The following is a 27,989-nucleotide window of genomic DNA, read 5'->3' on the forward strand; positions in this document are numbered from 1 at the left end:
CATGGCTCGCTGGCCACGGGGTTGCAGAAATCAAGATTAAAATAACAACTCTGGTCCATCCTTCGGGAACAGAGCTTTAAAAGGAAAAGGGAGATTTGAGTGGGGTTTTTTTTCTCTTTTTTTGGATCCCGTTGCTTTTTTTTCAGCGCGACACACCTTCTTTTTCTCTCTCTTTTTCCATGAAGCGCCTCTATTTTTGACTCAATCGGAGAGGAATGCTATTAATTCGCACAAGTTGGGTGTATAAATATCTATCTAGAGCTGCAACTGCCAAGGGGAGAAACCTACGGATGGCACGGGCTGGGTCCAACAACCTTTGTAGGGCCTGGAGGGGACAATGCCAGCGGGCCGGGGTTTATCTGAGGAGCTGCCAAGGGCAGGGTGGGGAGTGAGGAGGTTCAGCTGTTCACCGCTCCGTAAGTGGATACCCCGGCCCAGGCCCCGGCACGGGGATGTTTTGTGGATATAACCAGGCAACAGCCGGCTCCGGTGTCCCCCGGCCGGCCGCGGGCACGGCTGGGGCCGGGCGGTGCGGGGAGACACCGCCGGCAGCGAACAACGTGGACTTTGCTCCGGTAAACAGAGCTGGAGGGGTGTTACCGGCGCTGCCAGCAGCGGGGAAAAAGGCAGGAGAGAGCTGGAGAGTTGGGGATCCGGCTGTTGGAGATTCGGCTGAGAGGGGTGGTGGGCAGCAGAGAGCAGCTGTGGGGGGCTTCACCTCCTCTCTGCTGCCCTGGGGCTCCTGTGTCTCCTTTCCCGGTGGATTTTCCTTCCCGTCACTCATGGCAGATCTGTCCCAAGGGCACTGCCATCAGCCCGGCACTGCCACCAGCCTGACACTGCCACCAGCTTGGCACTGCCACCAGCCTGACACTGCCACCAGCCTGACACTGCCACCAGCCTGACACTGTCACCAGCCCGGCACTGCCATCAGCCTGACACTGCCACCAGCCTGGCACTGCCACCAGCCTGACACTGCCACCAGCCTGACACTGCCACCAGCCTGACACTGTCACCAGCCCGGCACTGCCACCAGCCTGACACTGCCACCAGCCTGACACTGTCACCAGCCCGGCGCTGCCACCAGCCTGACACTGCCATCAGCCTGACACTGCCATCAGCCTGACACTGCCACCAGCCTGACACTGCCACCAGCCTGGCACTGCCACCAGCCCGGCACTGCCACCAGCCTGGCACTGCCACCAGCCTGACACTGCCGCGGCAGCTCTGTCCCCGTGCTGTCCCCGCACCATCTTTAGGGACAGGCTGGAGGTACCAGCCCGGTTTCAGGGCTCTGGCAGCGCCCGCAGCTCCATGGGTCGCCCAGTGGAATCCCAGCGTGGACGGGATTTAGGAGCTGGCAGCGCTGTGCCCTCGCTCGCTCTGTTTGCCCAGGGCGCGGGGGTCCGGCTGTGCCGGGGGGAGCGGTGCCAGATCCGGCCCCTCGAGTGCAGGAGCTGCAATCTGATCCCAGGGGGAAAGTGTGATTCATCCCTGGAGCTGGGAGCGCTTCCAGGGAAGGATCCTGGCTCCGAGGGCAGCACCGTGTGCCCACTCCTGCCCTACCCTCGCACGGTGGCCCCGGCCGGGTGAAGGGTTCCGGGATGATTCCCTCCCTGCACATGCCGGGATTCACCCAGGTTTGAGGGACTGGATGCCACCGTTCCCTTGGGAACAACCTGGTTTGCTTGGCCTCCTGCCTCAGATTCCCCATCTGAGAGCTGGAGTGACCCCTAGAGAGGGAGGGGAGCTTGAGGAGGAGGAAGAGTGAAACGTGGGCATGTTGCCACCTGGGGCAGGGATGAAAGGGGAGCCCGAAGGCGCCGTCTGCCCCACAGGGACCTTGGGATCTCCACGGGAGCAGGGCCAGACCGTGTCCCGGTGCCACAGGCGCCATCGGCTCCTGCTTATCTGGGTGCTGGGTCCCCTTTCCCTGCGGGGAGGGGGATGAGGAAACACCCCAGCAGCTCCCGAGGGAGACACCGGCACAGCCAGGGAAGCAGAGGGTTTGAGCGGCGGTTCCAGCTGCGGGGATTCTTGGGGCGTGTCCGCTCCCACATCCCGCTCTTCCGATGTTATCTTTGCTCAGCCCAGATATTGGGATTAAACATCTGCCTGTCCCGGCAGCTCCCCCGGCACCCCGGAGTGTCACCTGTGTCACACCCGAGTCATCTCACACTCCAGGGCTGGGGCTCGCACTCGCTGTCAGCCCCATCACGCCTGTGCCAGCCCTGGGGGACAGCTCTGATGTGTCTGTGACATCCCCCGTGGCACCGAGGCTGCGCTGACATTATTCCTCCAGGCTTTTCTCTTCCAGGAAAGCTTCAGAACGCTCACACAGGAGCAGGAGATGCCTCTTGTGGCCACCCGTCCCTGTCACCACGACATTGGTGATGCTCCTGGGCTGTGACAGAGCTGTCCCTTCTAGCATGAAGGAGCTAGGAGAGACCACCGCTATTTATTCATCTCCTTCCATGTGCCCGGCGCCTGAGCAGGGAGATCAGCGCCTCCCTCTTCCCATGACATTTATGGTCCTGGCACTCTTTTAAAACCCATTTCCACAACTGAGCTGATTTTCAGCACCACAACCAAGAGTCCCCGTGTCCCAACGATCGCCAGCGGGGTCACTGCGGCCCCGGCTCCGCGCTGGCTTTTTCCATACCCTGGGGCAAAAAAACCGGGAGCTTCCTGCAGAAAGGGTTTGGGGAGAGCAGCTCCTGCTCGGCTCGGGAAGCGGCACCCACGGGGCTCAGAGGGATGAGGGAGGACCTTGTCCCGGCCACCTGAGCGTGACGGAGGTTAATGAGTAATGAGGGAGCAGCCAGGGCTCCGTGTCCCCGCGAGGGGACGGAAATGGGGACAGGGGATGGGTGAGCACAGCCCAAGGCTCCGACTGCACCCTGGCACGGGCGGCTTCTGTGGCTGGAAATCTTCATTTTGGATTTCACTTGGATCAGGCACGGTGAAGCTCTTTGGAGATGTGGCAGAGTCTCTGCCTCCCCTGTCTCGTGGGAGCTGAGCTCTTGTGGGAGCTGCTGTCCCCAGGAGAATCCCGGGATCCATCCTGGCCCTGCAAGTGGAGTTACCCGGCTGGGAACCCTGCACGCTGCTGGCCCTGCAGCTCTCTGGGAGCTTTGGGGGCCCTCCACGAAGTGCTGGTGCTTTAGGGAGCTCCTGGAGTTTCCTTCTCTTCTAGGGCTGGGACAACCTTCCTCTTCACCTTCCTCCTCTGCCTCCCTCGCCCCTCTGATGGGAGCTCTCCCCGCAGTGTAACCTATACTCTCCCCCCTCTCACTGGGATTATTTTGGACAATGGTCCATTACTCTGTGCAAAAATATTTTTCAAACTGGTTCTGCTGCCACACGAGGAGGGAAATATGAAAAATGGGATTTTTTTTTTTTTTGGAGGCTAATGACTCGGAAGTTGAAGCCAGCAGCAGAAAGCCAATTAGCTCAAACATCCTAATTGAGGATTAGAATCTCCTCAGCGCTGTTCAGCTCAACGTGGGCCAGCAAAGCCCTGGGAGGAGCAGTGACATGCTCAACCTTCATCCTGGAAAGGAATGAATCCCCTGGGATCATGGAGGGGCACACATGTGCCAGGAAATTTCTGCCCAACTCTTTCCAGTACTCATTTCAATCCTGAGTTTGGGTTCAGCTGGGTGAAGTGAGGCAGAGACTCAAAAAACAGCGAATCCCAGCCTTTCCACAGGCGTCCCCCTGGGTTTGGATCCCCAGCCCTGGTCACCGGGAAGCAGCGGGATGCTCAGGTTTGCACAGCCCACAAGCGCCAGTGCCTGAATCCCTCAGGAGATGCTGATGTGCTGGGAAGCCTGAGGGATGGACAGGCTTCTTGTTTTATAAATCGTTCCAGCCATTTCCAGCAGCTGGCAAACTCCTCCGGGCGCTGGGCCAGGCCCTGGGAGCATCCGGGAAGGACGCGGCTCCAACACAACCAACAGGAAACGCAGGGACCCAAACCTCTCAGAGCCAGGAGCGTGGAAATGCAGCAGAAAACACCTTCTTTTCTTCCATTCAAGAATGTAAGAAACATTCTTCTTAGGATCATTCCTTTGGCTTTGCCACATGTCCTGTCACCAACTTGCTGCTGCGCCGGCCCAGTCCCTGTGTCTGCTGTTGACCCCTCTCAGCTGGATCACAGAATCATGGAATGGTTTGTGTTGGAAGGGAGCTTGAAACTCATCTTGTTCCCACCCCCTGCCATGGGCAGGGACACCTCCCACTGTCCCAGGTTGCTCTGAGCCTTGTCCAGCCTGGCCCTGGGCACTTCCAGGGATCCAGGGGCAGCCACAGCTCCTCTGGGCACCCTGTGCCAGGGCCTCTCCACCCTCACAGGGAAAGATTTCATCTTGAAATCTGATTTAAATCAGATCGGAGTGGTCATGCTCCTGAGCAACGCCAGCTCGTACTGCACGGTGAAATCCCCCCTTCCCTTTCCCAGGCAGCTCCTGGTGCTCTCCCGGCATCAGGCAGAGCCTGGCAGAGCCTGGCAGAGCCACGCCAGGAGACTGAATCCCCCCTCGCCCTGTGCCGTTCCGTTCTCAGGAGCTGATTTATTATTAGCAGCAAGCGGCAGCGTGGCACAGGCTGTAGGCAGCGCCTTGGTGGCCTCAGGTGCACCCGGGTCGGGGAGAGCCGTGTCCCCTGCGCGCTGCCACCGGCGGTGACAGGGCCAGAGTTACCCGCGGGCAGGAACCGGCGGTGGCTGCGGGATGGGAGAGCAAAGGCAGCCAGCTCCGGCTTCTGTCCTGGGCTCAGGGACAGGGACGGGGACAGGGACAGGGACGGGGACGAGGACAGGGACAGGGACAGGGACAGGGACGGGGACGGGGACAGGAACAGGGACAGGGACAGGGACAGGGACGGGGACAGGGACGGGGACAGGCTTCCCCGGGGATGTGCGGGACGCCGCCCCGGGGATGACGATGCTGGAATTCCGCGCTCCGCTCCCGCTCGGGTGTTTCCCCTGTTCCCCAGCCTCCGGCTCATTCTCAGCACCTCGGGCGAGGAAAACAGGGTCCCGAGGGCTGGGATCAATGTCCCCGCTGTCCCCGCACCGCCCCCCCGCGCGGAGAGCCAGGGGACAAAGCCGGGAGCCACCGGGGAACGGGAAGAACATCTCGGGGAGCCCCGGCAGCCGCGGTGGCACCGAGGGGAGGGTCCCCGGTCCCCACGCCCCCGGGGCCACCTGCGGGCCAGGGGGGCGGGGGCCGGTGCGGGCGGAGCTCCCGCAGCCCGGCCCCGCCTCGCACAGAAACTTTCCGTCGGCGCCGGGAGCTCGGCGGGAGCCCGGAGCGGGGCCGGGGCTGCAGCCGGAGCCGGGGCGAGCCGAGCCGGGCGGGCCCGGCCCTATGGGCAGCGGCTGCCGGCGGTGCGGGGCGCTGCGGGGCGCTGCCCGCCGCGGCCATGTCCGCCGGGGCTGCACCTGCGGCGGGCGGCGAGCGGGAGCCGGAGCGGGGCGGCGGCTCCGTGGGGGCTCCCGAGGTTCCCCCCCGGAGGAAGAAGGGCCGGGCGAACTCGCTGCGCCGGGCGTTCAGCTGGCTCCGGGGCCGGCGGCGGCCGCCCAAGGACGGCAGAAGCTCGGGAGGGACGGAGGGAGCAGGTGAGGAGCGGGCGGGGAGGTGGCCACGGTGGCACTTAAGGAGGGGTCACGGTGGTGGCCACAGTGGAGGTGGGCGAGGAGATTTCAGGGAGCTGCTCAAAGAGGTGTCGAGGTGGTGGCTAAGGAGGGGTCCCAGTGGTGGCCACAATGGTGTCGGAGTGATGGCAAAGCGTCGAGTGGTGGCTGTGGGAGTGGGCGAGGAGGTGTTGGGGTGGGGTTCACACTGGTGGCCAAGGCAGTCGCCAAGGAGGGGTAAGTTGGTGGCTGTGGAAGGCTCAGGGTGGCCGCTGAGGGGTTGTGGCAGTGGCCAAGGAGGAGTCACAGCAGTGGCCATGGAGGTGGTGAAGGAGAGGTCAAGGTGGTGGCCACGGAGGCCGAGGAGGCATTGCAGTGGAAGCCAAGGAGGGTCAGGATGCTGACCCTGGAGGTGGCCAAAGAGGAGTCACCGTGGTGGCTGAACAGGAGTTGAGGTGGTGGCCATGGATGTGGCTAAAGAGAGGACACAGGAGGGGCAGAGGTGCTGGCCATGGTGGTGGCCAGCTGGGGTGGAGCTGCTGGCCATGGTGGCAGCAGGGGAAGGAGGTGGCAGCCACCATGGCAGTGGCCATAGGGGGCACGGTGGCCATCATTGTGGTGGCAGCAGGATGGATCCGGCAGCCCCTGGCACGATCTCACCCCGGCCCCGAGGGCTGGTGCCGGTTCACTGGGTAGGTTCTCCCTGCGCTGAGTCAGAAGGTCACTGGGGCTGAGGGAAATCTGGAGGGATGCCAGGCACTGCCACCTCCTCCTCCTCCTCCTCCTCCTCCTCCTCCTGGGCAGGGTGTTTGCGTGCTCCAGGTGTGGCCCTTCCTGTCCCAGATATGGCCCTGACCCTGCTCCGTTCGTGGGTGCTGCCTCCGTGGCCCAGTCACATCCCTGGCACCTTGAGCAGGACAATCCTGCAGGGGAAGCTGCTCTGGCTCCCCTCTCTTGGCCATCCTGGAGCTGCGTTTTGGGGATCCACGGGCTCAGCCAGGGAGCTTTGGCAAAGCCATGGGTGCTGGCTTGTCTGGTCACGCTCCTCTCCTCAGCGCTTTTTTTGGCAGTGGTAGATGTCCCGACAAGGAAGGCATCACCCCAAAAGCCTCTCCCACCCCACACTGTCGGGGACAGTGTGTGTGTCACACCCCTGCCCTCCCTGCAGGCACCTCTGGCAGGGATGTTTTGACTCTTTTGCCAAGGGAGAGGCCTCTTCTGTGGCATCCAAGCACAGCAGGATGCTGTCAGTCGGGACTTTCTTTTTCAGTTTGCTCCAGGGAGTGAATTTCCAGGCATGGAGAAGCACACGGGAATCTGTGATAGGACAGGAGTGGCCATGGGAAGGGAAAAGAGGCTTGGCAAGAGCTGAGCTCTCTGCTGGGCCGATCCATCGGATGCTGCCGGTGGCTCCTTCCCGGCCCTCCGTGTGTGGATGCTGCTGCCACAGCCCAGCACTGAAACCTGAGCAGAAAAAACGAGATGTGCTGGAGCATGTGATGTTCCTCTTCACGGCAGAAACGCCCCCAGCAGCTCTGACAGCCCTTTTTTTCCTTTTTTTTTTTTTTTTTTTTTTTTTTTCTCCCTGAAGTTGTACCAGCTAATCCTCAAAATGCCAAGTCACGGCCTGCCAGGGTCACAGCTTGGGCACCTCCTGCCTGTGCTGCGCTGCTCCCTTGTGCCACCAGGGCTCTGTCACTGCGCTGCCACCCTGCTGTCCCATCTGATATGTCCAGGAGAGCTGTCCTGAATGCCCCAGCCCGCGCTGGTGATGGAGAGGCCGGAGTGCCCCAGCCCGGGGGGGCTCTTTTGGCAGCGCTGCCATCCTGTGGGACAGGAGGTGCCCCAAATTCCCTCGTGTCTCCGCTGGTGTGCTGGAGAAGCACAGATGTGCAGCGGTTGCAGCTTGCCTGAGTGACTGAATCACCCTCCCCGTGCAATTCCAGCGTGGAGAGCACGCCAGGAACCCCTCCCTGCTCCAGCGCCTCTGGCTCGGCTGCAGCCGCCAGCACACGCCGGGGTTACCGGCATCCATCCCCGTGGGACGGGGGATAACGTTTCCCTGGAGGATGGGGGCCAGGATACCTCAGGATCCTGGGCTGAGCTGTGGGAAGGGAAGGAGTGTTAGCTCCGGGTGTTTTCCGGGCGCTGGAGCCGGCTCTGACCTGCCCGGAGGCAGCGCTGGCCCTGCCGCCGACATCACGAGCCTTCGTGCAGCGGGACCAGCTGGGAATTCTTCCAAACATCAGCTGGGAGCTTTGGGAGGGGGAGAGGGGAGAGTTGCAGCAGGACCTTGCGGGCTCTGAGTGCCCTCAGCTTTCCCTGTGTCCGTGTGGGGTTTTGGATCAGGCCCGTGATCACCCCGCCCTTCCCGCAGGTGGATTTGGGCATGGATTTGGGACAGGGCATATCTGACAGTCCTGGTGATGGGGAGGGGCAGTAGGACGGCTCCAAGGGGTGGGAGAGAGGGAATTCATCACAGGGCACGTGGATCAGGGCTCATTCCTGAGCCTCTGCCCGCTCCGCTGCGGGCGCTGGCGAGGTCGGCATTGCTCAGCACTGAAATCACAGCAGCAGGAGGATGAGAGCATTTCCACTTGGGATCAATCCCGTGGGTCCGGCTATCAGAGATCCCATCTCTGGCTGCCCAAATAGCTGAGCTGGGTAGAGGAAAGGCTCTGTAATCCCACTCATCAGCCGCCTCTCCGGGGGACAGCAGCGGCTCTGGGAGTGGGGGGTGGCTCCATCCCAGCTGGAATTGCATCCTCTGGATGCTGTGCCCTGTTTGGGTGGACGGGCCCTGCTGGCTGCAGGTGGTATCCCAGCACCTCGCCTTTCCAACCGTGTTTATTTCCACAATAACCTTTGGAGGCAGAGGAGTGATTAAGCCCTGGGGTGGGAGCCGAGGCGGGGAGAGCAGCTGGGCTGTGCCAAGGGTCAAACACAGAGCGAGGGTTTGGGGTGTTTGGCTGTTCCCACTCCCTGCGCTGCATTTCTGGGTGCAGAGATGGAAACACAGCTCTGGGATGAAGGATGAGCTGGTGCTGGGATCCAGTGGATTTAATCTGCTTTTTTGGCTGCTGCTTTATCCGGCTTTTGCAACATTCTTCTTAATTCCTTGATGAAGTAAAGGAATCGGTGTTCCAGAAATATTAAATTAGGGTTGGCTTTTTTTTTTTTTTTTTTTTTTTAATTTTCCATTTTGATGCCAGCTTAGTCCAGCAGCAACGATTTCCTGACTGGGGCAGGGGATAGAGATGTTAAAAATAAAGCTCACAGCTGCTTTGTAACAGCAGCAAGTGTTTGTTGGGACTGGGGATTGGCTGTGTGCGGGGTGAGCAGAGGGTGAGGGGCTGGGCTGTGCTTGGGATTGTGCTCAGTTCCTTCTTGGAAAGGGTTTTTAAGCACTGGGAGCTGTTCAAGAAACAACTGGATGTGGCACTCAGGGTTGACAAGGTGGGGTTTGATCACAGGTTGGCCTTGATGATCTTGGAGGGGTTTTCCAACCTTAATAATTCTGTGATTCTGTGACACTTGATGCCACGGGGTGCATGTGAACCCTGAAGGAAATGTGGGGCTGAGCTGTGGAATCTCCCAGGACAATTATTTCCTCCATCCTCTGCTGCCACGCACGGTTTGGTGTAAACACAGGGCTTATGTTTAGCCTGAGCTTCTCAGCTCAAAGGAGAGGGGAGAGGCGTGGGGATTGTTCCCGTGCGTGTGTGGGAATGAGTTTGTTAATCTGCCAGAGGCAGAGAGTGACACTTCAGAAAATGCGAGCAGCAGGAATCCCCTGGCTGGCCTGGCACCGGCGAGCGGCTGGGCGAACAAAGAGAGGTGTGTCTGCAACCACAGCTATTCCACCTGGAGACAACTGGAAGAATTACTCCTGAGAATAACGTTCCATAAGATCCGATAAAACTATTTCAGTAGGGTCATATTTCCCCGTGGAAGGGAGGTCTGATTTCATAAGACAATATCATCATTGACTCGGACTCTGGCGGTGATGGGAACATAACCCGCTGGAAGGTGAAGAGCTGGGTGAGGATGAAGTGAAAAACCATTTCCCTGCCAAGCAAGAGCCAGAGCCATGGGCTGCTCCTGCTGTGCAGGGATAAAATCCACCTCACCCTGAGCAGGGAGCTGGGTTCCCTCCACCTCTGCGGGCTGGAGCCGGACCTGTCATCAGCAGAGCCGGCCTGGACTCCGGCTGGAGCAGGAAATCATTTGAAACCCTTCTGGTTATGTATTTCTGTTAATGATTGGGGATCTCAAGTGGGGTTTTTGTGTTACCTTTGCCTCACTGAGCTTTACTTCCCCATGAAGGGAACGAGGGCTGAATTCCTTTCTCATTCAGGCAGCTCAGCTCCTGCTCTGTGTTTGCTCTGAGACGGAATCAGGTTTAGAAAACACCAGAAGGAGTGGGTGAAACACCAGGAGGGATGGATAGAGCGTGAGGAAGGATGGCTAGAGCACCAGGAGGGACAGATCTGTCCCCTGTGACAGCACAGAGGGGTCCCCATGGCTGGACTGGCTGCTCTGACCAAGGCAATATGTGACTTTGGGAAGATCAGATGTGCTTGGGGCAGTCACGCTGTACTGACCAGATCTGTATCTCATGAGCAGCTTCTCTGCTGCTCAAAGCTCTTATCAGAGTTCTCAGTGAATAAAACCAGGGATTTCTGGCCTGGAGAAGAGATTCTGCCTGGAATCAGCATCTCTGCCCCCCCAGTTCCCTATTCTCACATATCCCTCGTGTGCTGGGAAGGCTGGAAATGCTTCCCCTCCTTTCCCTCCCCTCCCCTTTGGGCTGCACTGAGGTTTTAACACCGAGGAAGGAATTTTGGTGCTCAGCTGTCCCCACTGCCCAGGTTCCCTGAGCCAGATTTCTGCTCACAGCAACATAACCCAGGTGTGGGATGCAGGATGACAGCAGGCCTGCCCACAGATTTCAGGGGGGATTTCAGGGGGCTTTGAGTAGCAATGGGGCAGCTCAGTGGGGTCTGTGGAGATGCTGGAGCCCCCAGTGCTGCTCTCAGCCCCCCGAATTCGGCAGGGACTGAACCACGAGGCGCGGGAGGAGCTGAAGCTCGGCTCCACGTGGCTGCAAATTCCCCCATCACAGTTGTTCCAGCTCGGAGAAGCCACTCGGTATTTTTGGCACACGTGGGCTCCGCGGGGTGCCCGGGGCTCGGCTCCCTCCCGGAGCTCTGCCGGCACATCCCAGGCTGTGCCCGGGGGCGGTGACGCCTCGGTGGCCGCGTTCCCTGAGCAAGTGCTGGCACGGAGGGCGTCTGTTTTGGGAGTGGAGGGGGAAGTGTCTCCCTTGGATCTGGGGCAGGCTCCAGCCTCTCTGTCTCTTCCAGGGAGAGAAACACGAGGTTTGCTCCGTGTGGCTGCAGAGGAGCCCCCTGGGGCACTGGGGAGGGGTCTGAGCGGCACGGGGAGGGGGGTCCATGGTTTGGGATGGTCATGCCAGGGATGCTGGAAGGTGCTGGGCAGTGGGAGGAAGCCTCGGCCCAGCCTGGAGATGCCCCTGGCTGGCCAGAGGAGAAATGATGTCCCACAGTCACTGGGCAGAGACCTCTGATCTGCTGCTCTTGTGGCCAGGACCTTTCATCCTCACTGTCCTAGGGTGGAAGGGCTGCCCTGGGAATGGGGCACAGCCTGTGATGGCAAACAGGGAATATTTTACCACTGGATCCCCTCATCTCCTTAACAGCTCCCGCAGCAGATGGGGCAGCAAACCCACGGGGACAGTCCCTGCCCCTCTGAGCCTGCCCTGGGCACCCAACCAAGCTGCTGAGGAGCTGAACCATCAATATTTCCACTGCTGAGAAGACTGAAGTCCAAAGATTAATTCGGTGCCGATCACCTTGGGAGGTCAGGACAAAGCTGCTGGTTGATCTTTAATTTTTTTTCCCTTCTTTCTTGTACCACCTCCCCGGTTTTGTGCCTTTCCCACAAAACCCTCCTTCCTACTTATCCCAGCCTTTGATGAATCACCTAAGGAACATAAACATTGCCAGCAGGAATTGCCCACCGCTGCCTGCCTGGCTGACCCCTCCCTGCCCTCGCAACTTTTAATGTTCTAATTAAAACTCAGGAGGGAAAAGCGGCCTTCGGGAAGGGGCCGTGGAGGGGCTCGTCCGGGCGGTGTGGGCAGCAATTCCCGTGGCCTGTCCCCTGCCAGCCCTGGCTGCTGTAGGAGCGGGGACTGGAGCCGGGAGAGGCCGAGGTGCACCCGGGGAGGGCAGGGGAAGGTGCCGGCAGTGTGAGCAAGGTGCTCGTGACTTGTCCCGGAGCCAGGAGTGGCCGTGGGGAGGGCGGCGAGGGGCTCCCACCCACCCCAGGCTGCGTGGGCGCTGGCATGTGGGTGCTCGCCCTGGCTTTGGGCAGCGGCCGGACCCAGCCCGTGGCCTCGGGCGCTTTGCTCCAGCCTTGCTAGTCCCGTCCTAAACTTGGCCGGGCTGGGTGAGGTGTCCCCCTCCCCAAAATCCACGGAGAGGGGAGCGTTGTAGCCGCCCTTGTCGAAGCTGGGGCCAGCCAGAGGTGGTGGCAGCGCGGCGAAACTCCAGGGAGGTGCGAGCAGGGCTGGAGGCGACATCCCTGCCCCGCTCTCCCTGCGCTCGGGGCTGTTTGGCCACCGGGGCGTCTCCTTTCAGCCTCTCGGTAGGGCCGAGGCACCCCCGCCGCAGGGATGGGGCTGGGAGGGTGCAGTGGGATCCGCCGGGTGATCCGGGCAGGCCCCTCCTCTCTGCCCGTACCATTGGCTCCGGCACGGCCGCCTGCGAGCGCTCAGCTCCGCCGGGGCCGGAGGGATGGGAACCGGCGGCTGAGAGCCGTCATCTGCCGGGGCCGCCCGGGCCACGCCGGAGCCCGCTCGGTTCGGCCATGTAGCACCGCGGTGCCCTCCACCCGGCCGCGGTGGAGGCGACAGCGGCCTCATGGGCAACGCGCACCGCAAGAGGAGCCCGGCGGGCACCAAAGCCGGCTCCTCCTGGCCCTTCGGCCGCGCCGGGAAGCCGAGGGCAGGTAGGTGCCGTGGGGATGGGGCGCGGAGGGGTCCCCGCTCGGGGAGTTGGAAGGGAAAGTTCGCTGGTTGTGTTCTGCCGGGCTGGAGCGGGGGGTGAGGGGGAGGTTTGGCTCTGCCTTCCCTGTGCTGGGGGGGCAGGATCAGCCCGAGCCCGGTGTGGGGCTGGGGGAGCCCCCCTGGCTGCAGGCAGGGCTGTGCCGACGCGCCGGGGAGCAGCCCTGGGCTCGCCGCGCTATCGGGACGGGATCAGCTGAATTAGTTACTGATTTGTTTTCCAAGTGGGATCTCGGCGCTGCCCAGCGTCGCTTTCCTCCCCCGGCCCCCGCTCCCATCCCGTGCCTCGGTTTCTCTCGCTGTGCCGCGGGGAGAGGAGGATCGGGGAGTGTTTGCAGGGGCTGCTCCCCCTTCGCCGTCCCCTCGCTCTGCGTGTCCGTCTGTCCGTCTGTCCGCGCACGATCGCTCCGCTGCTTTATGCTGCGTCTCCATGGATGCCATTGGAAAGCCAAGGAGGAAGCAGGGGCCGAGATCTTTCCCGCAGGGACGAGGAGCAGGGGAAGGAAGGGTCCCCCGCCAGCCTGGACCCACTCGCGGGACAGTGAACCCCGTGGGGTGCCTGGTGAGCTCCCTCCGTGGCTCCAACAGGGCAGGGTGAAGCCAGCAGGGAAAGTGTCCCCATCGTCTCCATCTTGGGGCTGTTGATTCCCCCGCTGGTGTCATTAGAGTATCCCTGTGTCCCCAGCCCAGCCTGAGCCGGGGAGGAGGTTTGGCAGGATCATAGGAATGGGGATAGCAGGACAAGGCCGGGTGTTTTCCCCCACCAGCCTTGTGGGATCCTCTGTCCCTTCTGCTCCGTTTCTCTCGGTCTTTACAGGCAGCAACCAGCAGGTGCGTGAGCCCAGCTGTCCTCAGGGTAAACAGGGTCTGGAGGCAACTCTGCACAGGCTCGGGGCCACCACTCCAAGCAAAAGCATCCCAGGTGGGGCCTGGCATGGGGAGACCCTGCGGGTGCGCAGGGAGAGAGTGCTGGAATGTCCTGGCTGAGAACATCTGCTCGGTGCCTGGGGAAACTGAGGCAGGAGGGTCACACATCGCCCTTGGCCGTGCTGGGACAACTCCTTCACCACACGCTCTCTGCCATCCTCCTCTCCTCGCCCGGTGGCTGCAGGCTCCTCTCTGCTGCGCTTGTCCTCCTGTCGTGCTCACCGTGGGCTCGGTGCCGTAGCTGCAATCCCTGGCACATCCTCAGCCTTTCCGTGGGGCATTCCTGTCCACACCTCCATCTCCTCTCCATCCCCTGCCAGCCTCGGGTGTCCCTTGTCAACCCCTGAACCAGGACCGTGCCGCCCTTCCCCAGGGCTGGCTGGGAGAAGCGCTGCTCCATCTCGGGTGCCCTGGAATGGGCGGGATGTGGGACTCATCCAGCCGGGGCAGATCCTGGCGCTGGGGCCGAAGGCCGTGGGGTGGAAGGTGCTGAGAAAACATGGGGCGAGTTGTGTTTGTTCTCTGCGACGGCTCCATGGCAACGGCGCGGCGGCCACAAAGCCAAAGAATTTGCATTGTGTCGCTTCAGCATTTCGGAGGGCGCAGCCGGGATCACCGGCTGGGGGCAGGGTGTGCCGGTGAGCTCGGCTGCACCCTCCGAAAGGCTCCAGCCCCCGCCGGCGCTCCCCCTGCACGACCCTGGGTGCCCCTGGATTCTGGGCTGGAGAATAATTGCATATGGCGGGCGGCTGGACCAGTGTCCCCAGTTCGTGTCTCTTTAGTGACTGGAAGCTTAATTTGGCCCTGACGTGCCCGTTGTTGGTACATCAAGCCCGGGCAGGCACTGGCAGATGGTTTTGTGCTTGTGCCATATGTGCGGTGGCGTGGGCACTGCCTTTGGCTGCCGAGGGGACAGAACGGGCGTCCCCACGGACAGGGTGGCCACGGCCGAGGGCACCGAGGTGGCTTTGCCGCTGCTCCCTGCCCGAGCCCACCCAGTGCCAAAGCCAAGCTCCCCGTGCCCATTTCCCCGTGTCAGAGCGGGGCCTGGCTCGCTCCGAGGGCATCCCCAGCCTCTCGTCCCTGGGCTTGTCCATGCCGGGGAAGGTCCTTGAGCCCCAGGGAGACCGAAGCCTCTTATCGGCTCCTTATCGGGTCTCCCCGCCGGGCCCTGCTGAGTCAGGGCGCAGGAACGCGGCTGCTGGCAGCGGGGATGGCAGCTCTGGGTGCGGGCTCACCCGGCACCCGCGGGCCCCTCGGTGGCCGCTGGGGAGAGAAAAAAAATCATGGAATGGTTTGATTTGGAAGGGACCTTGGAGCGCTCATCGCGTTCCGCTCTCCGTCATGGTTAGGGACATCTACCACTATTCCAGGCTGCTCCAACCTGGCCTGGAACACTTCCAGGAATGGGGTATCCAAATGCCCCAGGGGTGGTCTGTGCCTGTGAGCGTTCCCAGCGGCAGCGGCAGCAATTCCGGCTCCTGCGGGGCAGCTCCAGTGTGGGCTGAGCAGCTCTGGGCTCTCGGCTCTCCCCGTGCCAGCCCCACGCTGGGCCGGCTCCGCAAACACCCGGGGGAGCGGATGAGGGCAGGGGCCGATCCCGGCAGGGGCCACGCCGAGATTTACACAGGCGCTTTCTCCAGCCAGCATCCTGCTGCGGCCGGGACATCCGAGCCCTTCCCGGTGCCCCCTGCTGCTCCTGGAGCAGGGGAGGAGGCGATCCGCGGGTGTCCCCGGCAGGCAGCGGCCGCAGCTCTCGGCTTGGCACGCTTCCGTCACCGACAGGCAGGGATGGGACCTGCCCTGTGGCTCTGCGTGATCCCCAACCCCATCTCGGGGGCAGCTCCTCTCCCCATCCCACGTGGCCGTGTCCAGCTCGCTGGGAGGAGGATCGGCACCTCCGCAGTGTTTCCTTGGAAAAGCCCCGCGGGGTTGGGTGCTGCTTGCGAGGACGGGGGATCCGTGCACGGAAAAAACCTGCAACGTCTTGTCCTTAATCCGTCTGCTGGGTTTGCTCCTGCGTGGAGCCGGTGCCTGCTGTGACAGGCAGAGCCTCTGCTGTGGCAAGAGCACCTGGGTGCCCTGCAAATAGCGGGGGACAGCCAGCCCGTGGGAGCTGCAGGACACCGAGGGAAGGGCGTCCGGGAGTGATAAAGCTCTGAAGTATGGAAAGAGGAGGTGTTGGTGGCCCAGCCCTGGTCATACGTGCCACCGGTGTCACCCTCTGCGGCCCCGGGTGACTTTCCAGGCTCTGCCCGCAGCCCTCTCCCGCCCTGCGCTCCCCATCTGGGATGTTCCCGCCCGGATCCGGCTCCTGGCTGGGGAAGGCTGTTATTTACCTTCAAACCTGTTTGGTGGCTTCTCCGGGGAGGGGACGAGCGCGGGGTGGGGACGCGGTGGGATGGAGGCTCGCTGGGCTGTTGTGGGGGCTGGGAATGGGGGTGGTCCTGCCCCGGGACCCCTCTGGTCTGCTGCCAGCCCCTCTCCTGGATCTGGGATAACTCAGGGAGCAGGAGACACTCTGTGTCACCTCAGGGCTGGCTGTGGGGCAAGTGTGGGACGGCAGAGGGGTCAGGGCCCGTTGCACAACCCCGTGCGCTCCTGTCATGACAGCAGCCGTGGCTGGAGGCGACTGGAGCCACGGCTCTGCTCCAAACGGGATTTCACCCTGCACCAGCTCCTTGGCCAGAGCCTGCTGGCTCACCGAGGTGATACCAGGCAGCTTTTCCTGCTGTGATTTAGAGGAAGAAAAAAAAAAAAAAGATCCAAGTTTGTTTTCCCAGTTGAAATTAATTTTAGTTCAGCCTCTGCGTGGGATCGTGTTTGAGAGCCGAGCCAGCAGCGTGGATCGGGCGGTGTTTATTTGCTTGGTGGAGATGTTTTCCCGGCTGGAGCAGCCCCCCAGGTGTGGCCGAGGGCAGGCTGGCAGCAGGGGCTGTGTGGCCAGAGCCACCGTAAATATTATTGTGCTCTCACCCCGCCTGGAGTGCTCAGCAGTGCGTCCCAGGGTGTGGATCCTGAGCTGAGACGAGGATTTGGGGAACGGGTTGGTTGTCTTTGGGAGCTCCCAGACACCCTAAAGAGTTGAAGGTTGCAAAAGGAGCAGAAGGGCTGGATAGGATCCCTTCCAAACCAGGATATTCTGTGATACTGGAGCTCAGCTCTGTCAGGGTCCGTCCATGTCCTGACAGCTCCATAGAACTCTCAGGAATGGGGTTCATGGTGCACCCCTCTGGTGTTATCCATGCCTGTGGCATCTGCAGGCAGCTGGGAAGCAGAGCAGTCCCCAGGCCTGGGAGGGACCCCCAGAGTGGTGGGAGGGCACCAACCCCATGGGGCAAGGGGGGCTTCTCGCTCCCCTCTGTGCTGCCAGGAGAAGGGAGACAAAGGCTCCGTCCCGCAGAGAGCAGGACACAGGCGGGCTCCCCTGGGGACCTCGCAGCCCCTTCCCGTCCCCCTCCTCCCCATTTTTCTGCGGTGAGTCAGTGGCGGTGGAGGGGCGGGCAGGGAGCCGCTGCCGCCGCAGGACCCGCGCCGTGCGGGGAGCAGGCAAGTCGGGGCAGTGCCGAGCAGGCAGAGATGGATGTTTGCAGCCCAGCCCGGCCAAACCTGCTGCTCGCAGGAGGCACAGGCCAGGCGAGGAGGGGGACAGGAGCTGGGATTTTCTCTCCTGGCTCTCTCCAGGTGAGGAGCAGCGGTGTAAGAGCTGGGCCAGCTCCGAGTTCTGTTTGCAGCATGGAGCTGGGCGGCCCTGGCTGTGTTCTGTGGGGTCCCAGTCCTTGTGCAGCCCTTCCCATCCTCACTGGTACCTCCAGCCCGTCTCACGCAGAGCTGAAGGCAGCGTGCCTGGGGTTCCCTGTCCCTTCCCATCATCGTGCCTCGTTCCAGGGATGTTTTGCTCCCTCTGGACCATCCCTGGCACTGGCAGCAGCAGGTACCAGCTCCGAGCCGGGAAGCCCATCCTTGAGAGCTGAGAACCCTCCGGCTCCTTGGCTCCTTATCTGGGAGAATCCCGCTGCCACGTGTGGCCAAGGCACGTGTGTCAGCCGAGCCCGGAGGGCACGGGGCGATCCAGGATGCTCCGCAAGGAATGCGCAGGGGCCGGGACACCGGCTCCAACCGGGCGTGTTGCTACCGGCAGCGGCTGCAGCTGCAGCGGCTGCCCCGGCCCAGCGGGACCTGCAGCCTCTGCGGCAGGATCAGGGCTCTCTCCCTCCTGGATTCTGTCCCCGTTTCCAGCAGTTTCACCCTGTGCTGGCAGAGCCGGGGTGAGGCCAGCTGGGTGAGGATGATGAGGTAGCGAAGGTCACAGGGAGTGAGTGGGAGAATTGCCACGAGGCTCCTCCGTGGCTGGGCAGCGTCCTGCCCTGGCTGAGCCCTGGATTATCCTTTGGGAGACTGCAACCACCCGTGCTGAGCTCCTCCTCAGCGGTGTCACCCTCGGGAGAGGGACACATCTCCATCAGTGAGGGATGTTCTCCAGGTCCTCTGTGTGGGCAGTGGGCCACGGGCAGGAAGGTGGAGCAGGGCCAGACTGTCTGCCAGCACCTGGGAATGTCCTCATGGCCCTGGAAGGAGCTTCCACGCCTGTTGCCACCAGCAGAGCTGCGGGGATGAAGCTCTGCTCTGCCTGGGTCCTGCACCAGCAGCACAGGAGGGGCTGTCTCCATTCCTGGGGGAGCTCTTGGTGCCGTGAAGGGGGGCCTGCTGCAGTCCCGTCTCTGTGGGCAGAGCTGGAAGGCTGGGCCCTTGCCCGTGGAGCCAGGAGCAGTGTCCCTCTCGTCTGCCTCCAGCCGTGGCCCTTTCTGGGCTCATGACATTCTGCCCAGAGCAGAGGGCAGTGCTCAGCGCAGCACGTGCCTGCCTGCTTTGTGCATCCTCAGCCCTTTCATTATGTTCCTTTTCCACTTGTGCTGTGGGAAGAGCTGGGGAATGTCTTTCTGTGGCCACCGGCACCTTCTGGGGAGCGTGTGGCCAGCAGGGCCTGTCCTGCCCGTGCTGTGCAAGTGCTGGGTCAGGCACAGCCAGGGAGCTGCTGGTGTTTGGGGCCATGGCCCTGTTGGAATTCCAGGGATAAAATCCTCGCTGAGCCCAGAGCTGCCTGGCTGGGGACACAGAGATGCCCTTGACAAGGTCAAACTGTGCCTTGGGCTGCAGAGTCGCTGCCTGGAGCCCGCTGGGACCCTGTGTTGGGTGATGCCGCTGTGTCTGCAGCCCACGCTGTGTCGTGCTGGAATAAACCCTGGGCACAGCCCGTGGGGAGCTGCAGGGCAGGGGACAGAGGGTTTGGCACAAGGACACGGCTACCTGCTGGGTAAACACTGGGTGCTGTTCATCTTTTGAGGTAAAACACCTATAAATGGGGGGGATGGAGCTGCCAGATGTGCTGGGCACACACTGCCCTGGGAGAACCCCCATGGTGGGGACAGTGACCGGCAGTGCCAGGGTAGTGCCACTGTGTGACCGCCTGGCATTTCTGCCCCTGCTTTCACCTGCCTCCGCACCAGCAGCTGGAGCTACTGGTTAGACTGGTCCCAGACCTGGTTTTCCCCCAGTGCTGCCAGCCCTTGTGACCATGACGTAGCCCGAACACCCTTTGCTCCATCCTGGCTCGTGTTCCCTGCCGGGATTGGGGCTCTCATGCCCTGGGGGGCACTGGGGGCAGGCGAGCATGGGGAATGTGACGCTGCTGCCTGTGCTGTGTCATAGCCCAAGGTGGAAAAGCCTCCCAGTTTCTCTCGGTTGACCGCACCGTTGTGGAAGAGAGCAACTGGTTTGCAGCCGTGCTCAGCGGGGTCCTGAGGGGTCCCAGGGGTCCAAGAGGGAGGAGAAGGGGAAATGCTGGCCCCGAGCCTGGAAGAACAGATCCCTGCGGTCCGTGCCGTGCGTGGGAGGAGGCGGGAGGGCCGGGGGGAGCGAGCCGGAGCCAGAGGAGGGGCCCCCTCTTTCCTTCTCCCGCGGGCGAGGAGCGCGGTGGGCGCAGCTGGGACTGTCCCCTCCTGCCACCGCGCAGCCGTCCCCGGCTCAGGCTGCTCCCTGCTCGCCAGCAGCAGCTGCGCCGGAGCGGCTTCGCCTGGCCGAGCATCCTCCCGCCCGTGCGGATGAGGACGGAGGGAGGGAGCTGGAGGCCGCCGGCATCCGCCCCGCCGGCACACGCCGGGTGAGAGCAGCCTCGGCACAATAGGCTGAGCCTCCTCCGGGGGCGGCGGAGCCCCCCTCCCCTGGGGAGCAGACCCTCTCCCCGGCCACCATGGTGGTTTTCATGGGCAGGAACCTCTCCTCACTTCTGGCTTTCTTCAAGAAGAAGGGTGAGTGAGCAGCGGGCAGGGAGGGAGGCAGGCAGGGAGCAGAGCCTTGTCCTTACACAACCCCTGCCCGCCGGGACCCCCCCGGGCCGGCCCGGGGTGCTCGCCCACCCGCAGAGGGCAGGGGGGCTGCCACCCCCGGGGGAGGGCAGGGAAGGTCACCCCAGCCCTGGCGTCTCCCCTGCGAAGTTACCGGAATAAATCACTGCGCTCCTCTCCCCGCAGGGCAGCTCCGAGCGTGTCTGGGGGGTGTCAGGCGAGGGGCTGCCCGAATTGGGGTAGAAAAGGGGATTAGGAACATGATGGTGGGGGGCTGGCTGTGGGTATCTTGTGTCCCCTGCAGGGATTTTGCACCAGCACAGGGGACCCGTGTGGCAGTGCCGGGCTGGCCGTGCCCCGCTGCCCGCTCACACCGGGGCTGCTGGCGGAGGCAGAGGCCGGCATGGCGGCAGGGAGGGAGGCTCCATTGTTCCAGGCCTGCTCCTTTGTGTGCCGGAGTCGGAGCACGGCCGCCTCGCTGCCTGGCTGGGCTGGCCCTGAGGGGACACCGGGGGAACACAGGGGACAAAGGGGTGCTGTGTGCTGCTGGCCGTGCTGAGCAGCAGGTGCCCGTGGCCCCGGGGTGCCGCCGCCAGCCCCGACGGCTTCCTGCGCTCGCCCTTCCCTTCCTCAAAATTGGTTGTTTTTTTTTTTTTTTTTCTGGGCAGGAAGAGTTTGAGGCTTCGCTCAGGCGTGTGGGCAGGAGCGGGCAGGGCTGTGCCACGGTGCTGCAGTGCCTGGGCTGGGTGATGCCAGGGCTGGGTGATGCCAGGGGCTGGGTGATGCCAGGGCAGCCCCTGGCTGTCGGCACCGCAGGGTGGCAGCGGTGGTGGCTGTGGGGAGAGGGCTGCAAGGCAGAGAGCGAAGGCTCTGTGCGAGGCAGATGGGGTGTTCAGCATCCAGAGGGGTTCGGAGCAGGGATTTGGGTCCTCTGGGATCTCTGCTGCTGGATGTGCCTCGGTTTCCCTCTTGTGTGCAGTTCCCAGCCTGCCTGGGCATGGGGGGAGTCCCTGCTCTTGGGGTGACGAGCAAGACCTGGGCATGACTCGATGCTCAGAAGGGAAAGTCATCCTCCTTCCATCCACATTTAATCTCCTCCTGTGCTGCCCCTTCCCTGCCCAGCCCCACACAGTTCACCACCTCGTTAGCTCCTAATGAAGGTGCTGGGGAAGGAGGGTGGTCCCACATCCCAGAACTGCTTTGGTGGTGGGGAGAAAACCAGTGGAGACATCCCGACTCCGGAATATCGACCGGCCGGGCAGAGCCGTGGGATGGGATTTCTTTCGGTGTTTCCAGCGCCCGGTTTGGAGCCGATAACATCATCCTGAGGTGGTTGTCACCAGCCAGAACTCACCCCCCGTGGGTTGGGACACCCTGGTGGCAGCGTGGCCGTGTCCCCCCCAGCCCAGCTGAGCCCTCTGTCCCTGCAGGCGCTGCCAGGGGTGAGGGTGAGAAGCGGCTGAGCGTGCAGTACACGGCGGGCGAGGAATGTCCCGACAACGTCTTCTTCCCCAGCACGCGGCCCCCGCACCTGGAGGAGCTACACAACCAGGCCCAGCAGGGGCTGAAGTCCCTGCAGCACCAGGGTAGGTGTCCCCAGCCCCAGGGTGGCCTTGGGGACACGGTGGAAGGGCTGTCCCCAGCTCCTGGCTGGCTGGGCCGTGTGGGCGGCGCATGGGGCTGACCAGAGTCCAGTGCTGGTGGCTGGGCTGTGCAGGGGGCACTGTCAGCTCGGCAGCTGCTTCCTCCAGCTCCCCTGGAGGGATTTACCTTCTGTCTTCCCTCCACAGAGAAGCAGAAACAGACCAAAAGTGCCTGGGACCACGGGGACACCAGCAGCCTCCAGGTGAGCCCTGCCAGGTGGTGCTCTTGGGGTGCCCTGGGAGTGAGGTGACACAGGGTGGCTCTTCTGCCCTCCCTGGTGGTGTTTGCGGGCAGACAAGCAACCAGCCAAGGTGGCAGGACCATGTCCAGGGGGGTTGTGGGGCTGGAACTGGCTGTGTGTCCCTTGGTGTTACCTCCTTTGCCCCACGACAAACTGCTCCATCCTCAGCCTCGGTACATCCTGCTCTGCCCTGTGGGGCTCTGCCAGGGTCCCCCCTGTCCCCCTGGTGTCCCCTGGGAGCCCTGACTGAGGAGAGATGACGTGGTGGCATGGTGGGGACTGTTGGCCATATCCAGCCTGTTGCCTGTGCTCCTCCCCAGCTGCAGATGAGGAGAAACTCCCCCTCTTTTGGCCAAGCTGAGCTTTGGCAATCCCCGGGCTCTGACCCCGCTGCCAGTGCCTCGCCTGCCTGTGTTTGCTCAAGCTGTTGCCTCTCATTGGTTCTCGGCCCCTTTCACCCTTTGGAAGTGGGGAACTGGAAACCCCAGCATGGGCAGAGCCACGGGGGCAGCGAGGTGGAGGGGTCAGGTTAACTCGGAAGTGTCTCATGCCAACCTGTGCCAGGGGTGGTTTGGAGGGAGGGGGACACTGGAAGCCGTGTCCAGTGTGGGGCTGTGTCCAGGGAGTGCTGGGGGTCCCGCCTGCCTGTCCCTCTGGGTTCTGGGGCACAGCAGGGCTGGGAACACCCATGGAGTCATTTCGGGCCTGGCAGTTCCTTCAGGTGCTCCTTGTGTTCACCAGAGCCCGTCTCTCCTGCTCTCCGGGGGGCTGCAGAGCCATGCAGGCTCCCAGGGGCCGCTCCCAGCCCTGCTCCTGGTGGGAGGACTCTGGATGCCGGCGTGGCTGACTCAGCCTTTGGCCCTCGGAAGAGCTTTTGTCTCGGCTGCAGTCAGTTCGCGGCGGGGAAGGGGCCTGGCCGGGGCTGGGGCAGCTCTGTCCCCACAGCCCCGGCTCTGCTGAGCCCACCGTGTCCCCACAGTCCTGCACATCCTCGGAGGATGACAGCCTGTCCTTCCGGAGCCAGGCGGCCTCCTGTGCCACGGACAGCACCTCTGAGGATGCCCTCTCCATCCGCTCCGAGATGATCCAGCGCAAAGGTACCCGGCTGGGGGCTGTGGGACGGGGGGCTCACCAGGGGGGTTGGAGAGTGCAGGGCAGGGAGCTGGGCTCTGCCTCGGTGTGGCCACGAGCCAACGCAGGGATTTGGGGGCCCTTGGGAGAGATGAGAGCGGCTCTGGCTGAGTCAGAGCATTGGGGCTGGGCGAGGGGGATGGACAGAGAGAGACAGACAGACAGACACCGTCTCCTCCCTGCTCAGACTGTTTGGTTGGTGCCTCTCTGGGCTGTTTCAGTGCCTGAGCCTGGCTTATCTTAGAGGATCTCAGTGGGAAGTGCTGGGGACAATGGGGACGCCCTGGCCAGGGCCCTCCTCACACTAGCTGGACCCTCTCACACCTCTTGTAGGTTCCACTTTCCGACCACACGACTCCTTTCCCAAATCCTCAGAGAGGGCTGGCAAGAAGAGGAAAGAGAGGAGGACGACGGTGCTGGGCATCCCCCAGCACGTCCATAAGGAGCTGGGTAAGCTTTGGGGGCAAGGGCGGATTTTTAGGAGCCGTTTGCCTTGGGATCACACTGAGGTCATCTCTCCCTGCCCCCAGGTCTCAGGAACAGCCATGGAGCCAAGGGACATCCCGAGGCGGATGGGCGAGGGCCAGTGGGCCGCGGGGACGGCCGGGCAGCGCAGCAGCCCCTGCTGAACGGGGGGCAGGTGTCCGGCGACACCGTCCGCATCCCCACCATCGACGGGAAGCTGCAGCCTCTGCCCGTGTCCGGCGGCGCCCGCGTCTGCCTGGGAGCATTGGAGGAGGCGGATGCAGCCCTGCAGAAGCACATCAACAGGGTTTACTACGACGACAGCTTGCTGGGGAGGAAGACAGAGGCCAAACTGTCACCCATGGTGAGGCCAAAGTCGCTGGCCGTGCCGGGCATGACCACCTACGCCAACCCCCCGGAGATGCTGGTCGGCCCCGTCATGTCCATCTCGCCCCAGGGCACCTACATGTCCAAGATCATCCCCAACGCCATCCTGCCGCCCATGGTGGACGTGGTGGCCCTGACGAGGAGCAGCGTGCGGACGCTGAGCCGCTGCAGCCTCGTTTCGTCCAGCCCGGCCTCGGTGCGCTCCCTGTCCCGCTTCTCGGAGCGCAGCGCCCGCAGCCGCGAGCCCTCCTCCTCCAGCGACAACTGGAGCCACTCTCAGTCCACGGAGACCATCGTCTCCAACAGCTCCACCATCTCCTCCCAGGGCGGCTGCGACCACCGGCAGCCCGAGGCGGGGCCGCACGGTGAGGCGGACGTGGCGGCTCGCTCCGACACCGACCAAATCAGCATCTACAGCTCCACCAGCTTTGCCAGCTCCTGCTCCAAGCCCACTGCCGGCCTCACTCCTGCGGCCCCCGGGCTCCTGGGCGTGGGCAGTGGCCGTGCGTCCCCTGCCTACAGCACGAGCAGCCAGGCAGACGGCTCGGACACGGCCAGCCTGGCCAGCGAGCGCTCCTCCGCTCGCAGCGTCTCCCTCAGGAAGATGAAGAAGCCCCCGGCCCCTCCCCGCAGGACCTACTCGCTGCACCAGAAGGCTGATGGGGAGCCCAAGGTGCTGGGGCTGCCCCCCAGGCCTGACCGGCGGCCCCAGCGGGAGAGCAGCGCGCCCTGGTCCCCGCGGGCCGAGCCCTTCAGCCCCACGGGCGAGGATGAGGTGTTCTCTCCATCGCTGAGCGAGACCAGCAGCCTCCGTTCTGAGAGCCTGGCTGGCACCAGCTCCCCCGAGGCCTCGCGGGGCCGCCCCGGGGTGACGGTGGTGCTCAGGGAGCCCCAAGCTCAGGCCAAGTGGAGCTGCCCCGATGGGTCTGACCGCACCATGTCCCCCTCCAGCGGCTACTCCAGCCAGAGCGGGACCCCAACACTGCCCACCAAGGGGTTGGGACCTCCAGCTGTGTCCCCGGGCAAGTCTCAGCCCCAGAAGCCGGACCGGGTCTGCTCCCTGCAGTCGCCTGTGCTCTCAGTGTCCTCCTCCCTCACCTCCATCTCCTCCTCGGCCTCGGACCCGACTCCCCCCGAGGCGCTGACCGGTCGCTCAGACCGGTTCATCATCCCACCGCACCCCAAAGTTCCCGCTCCCTTCTCCCCTCCACCCACCAAGCCCCAGCAGTCTCCAGCCCCCTCCGGCCCTCTCCAGCCCTCACAAACCCCCCCAGCGCCCAGCACTGCCAGCCAGGAGCCCTTGGCCAAGCCCGCTGGCAAGTCCCCCCCGCCGTCACCGCCGCCTGCCTACCAGCCGCCTCCCCCGCCGGCCAAGAAGGTGGAGGGGAGCCCCCAGAGCAGCAGTGAGCCCCTCACCGACACCGCCTGGCCCCCGCCACCGCCGCCGACCCCCGAGGAGCACGACCTGTCCATGGCAGACTTCCCCCCTCCGGATGAATCCTATCTCTCCAGCCTGCCCGATGCCACCTCGGCCCCGGTGGACAGGCAGACGGCGACACCGATCCCGGGGGCTGCTTCTTCATCATCTCAGCAGCAGGAGCCACCCACCGGGGCTCCACAGCCTCCGTGTCCCGCTGGGTCCCTTCCCACGGCCTCCGTGCCCCCGCCGCCGCCGCCTCTCCCGCCGCCCTCGGCTCTGGCCCTGCCGCCCCAAATCAGCCTTAAGAAGGCGGCCAACGGGCCCCGGGCAGAGGCCAAGAAGGAGCCGGTGTCACGGAGCAAGAGCGGTCCCGTGGCCAAGGAGGACGCCAGCCTGCCCATCGTCACCCCCTCGCTGCTGCAGATGGTGCGGCTGCGCTCCGTTAGCGTGGAGCCTGCGGCCGGGGCCGGGGCCGGGGCCGGGGCCGGGGCCGAGGAGCGCCCGGCCCCACAGAAGCCCGTCCGCCGGTCCCTGTCCACACGGCAGCCGCCTCCTGCCCAAGACGCGGTGCCTTCCAACCAGCTCCACCACGCCGTGCACCTCAAGGCCGCCGCCTTGGCCTCCGGAGAGGCCGCGGAGAAGCCACCGGGCGGCCGAGCGGCCCAGCCCGGCCCCGAGGGGCCCCCCGGGGACGGGCAGCTGTCCCCCAGGAACAAATCGCCGGCCTCCACCGCCAGCTTCATCTTCGCCAAGAGCTCCAGGAAGCTGGTGATCGAAACCACGTCGTCCCCCGAGGCACAGGCCGACCTGAAGAGGAACTTGGTGGCCGAGCTGATGAATTTCTCGGGGCAGCGCTCGGCAGCCCCAGCTGCTGCTGTCCCGCAGGGCCCCGGAAAGGCACAAACCCAGCGAAAACCCGGCAAGATCCCCCCTCCAGTAGCCAAGAAACCTTCGCTTGGCTCGGGGCCGGCTCCTTCCCCGAAGGCAGCGGGGGCAGAGGCGTTGGGCTCCCCGGTGCTGGACGGGGATGCCAAGGTGGAGGAGAGCAGGACTAAGAGCGAGCTGGCGGGGACAGAGGGCAGCAACACCACGGAGCCGCCGGCTCACAGCCTCCCTGCACAAGGTACGTGGGGTGGGAGCCACGGGATGATGCTGCTGGAGGTTCAGCCTCGCTGCTCAGCATCCTGAGCTAGACATTCCCAAGGGATAAATTCCCAAGTTACAAACACCCAGCACGGCTCCTGGGCTGTTACAGCAGGGAGGCACTGGGGCTTGATTTTATTTAAAGCTCCAGCAGCTGGAGGAGCAGCTTTGGTCATGTCCTGAGTGGTTTTCATTGTTTCAGCTGAAACTGTGATCACTGAAGATGGGCAAGGAATGTTTTTTCCCCATTTCAGGAGCCCTTGGATGGGTTTAGGTTTCATTTTGTCACGTGTCTACAAATTTCTGGCTAACTTTAGGCCAGGGGAAAGGTTTTGTTAGAGTTTCTTTCCTGTATTTTTGCACGTTTTACAGCTAGCTTGCAGTTCAGAATAAAGTCATAAGTGAATCAAAAAAAATTTATATTAACCTTCACAAGCGTTTTCAAGCAATGCTTAAATGGAAACAAAAGCAAACAAAAAAAAAAACCCCAAAACAACAATCAATCAATCAAGATGCTCAGCAAAAACAGACTTTACCACAAAATGTTTGACAAACTGATGTACTTGGATGAAATGGAATAAGAGCAGGGAGAGAGCCTGGTGGGGCTGGGGGAAGCTGGGATTCAGGGTGGCTGACGGGCTCTTCCCTCCTGCCTTGCAGACGGACGGGGAGACACGGCCTGAAGGACGCTGCAGGACTGGAGCCCCCACGGACAGGAATCCAAATCTCTCAGGGACCTGGGCAGGTCAACGGACGAGTGTGGAACTGGCAACTAACTTAACACAGGAAGCAAACAGCCTTAGCCTCCACGGCCTTGATGATATTTATGCAAAAATGGTGTTGGTTTCACTTTCCTAAGTACTACAGCTTTATTTTGCTTTTTTTTACTGGACTCAAGGCCTGTGCCCAGAGCCAGCACCTCCTCCCTGCCAAGCTGATGCTTGGTCTGGGTGTGTGGAACCGAGCAGCCCACCCAGAGGAGTTTGGGGGCCAAGGACAGCGGAGCTGGGGCCACTGCTGCCGGCCAGACAGGCCCACGAGGAATGGAAGCACTTTGGACAAGGGAATGAGAAGGCTTTGGCCACGACAGTGCCTGGGGGGGATGCAAACAGGAACAGGAGTGGATGGAGGTGCTGGTTGGGAGGGACTGGGGCTTTGGCTCTTGATGGAAAGGCAAGAGGGGCTCGTGGTCAGCACTGGCCGCTTGCCACTTGCCACTGCCCAGCAGGAGGAAGGACCTGGCTGCCCCTTGAGCTGGCCCTGGGCTCTGGGGTAGAGCCTTGATTCTGTTTCTGTAAACTTGGGTCACATTTTGATTTCTTTGATTGTAAAAAAAAAAACAAAACAAAACCACAAAACAAAAACCAAATGAAACAAACCCAACCCAACCAAACCAAACCAAACTAAACCAAAAACAACCGACCTTCTGCCGCCGAGTAGCTGCTCAGAGCTCTGTACCTGGCTGGTAAAAATGATGACCGAAGCTTGCTGCCTCCTGTTCTTCCTGGTTGATGGTTGCAGGTCCCTTCTGGGTGGTGCTGAGCTCCAGGGACACCCTT

The 27,989-nt window shown here is 62.8% G+C and overlaps 1 protein-coding gene across 3 annotated transcripts; it reads left to right on the forward strand.

Annotated features, from left to right (window-relative positions):
* The first annotated feature begins 5,427 nt into the window (after positions 1-5,427).
* NHSL3 (NHS like 3) lies at positions 5,428-27,913 on the forward strand. 3 transcript variants are annotated; one of them, XM_088067454.1, is made up of 7 exons: positions 5,428-5,623; positions 21,430-21,585; positions 21,790-21,845; positions 22,864-22,981; positions 23,349-23,465; positions 23,546-26,410; positions 27,091-27,913. In XM_088067454.1, exons 1-7 carry the CDS (start codon positions 5,428-5,430, stop codon positions 27,111-27,113), a joined length of 3,531 nt encoding a protein of 1,176 aa, XP_087923580.1. In that variant the 3' UTR covers positions 27,114-27,913. The 3 variants fall into 3 exon arrangements, with proteins under 3 accessions (XP_087923580.1, XP_087923581.1, XP_014114042.2); XM_088067455.1 differs by lacking the exon at positions 5,428-5,623 and adding an exon at positions 12,421-12,673; XM_014258567.2 differs by lacking the exon at positions 5,428-5,623 and adding an exon at positions 19,655-19,963.
* Positions 27,914-27,989: the final 76 nt, after the last annotated feature.

This window comes from Pseudopodoces humilis, chromosome 27 (assembly GCF_049639895.1).
Source record: "Pseudopodoces humilis isolate 2021_Gansu_Grassland_sample_001 chromosome 27, ASM4963989v1, whole genome shotgun sequence".
Taxonomy (NCBI): Eukaryota; Metazoa; Chordata; class Aves; order Passeriformes; family Paridae; genus Pseudopodoces; species Pseudopodoces humilis.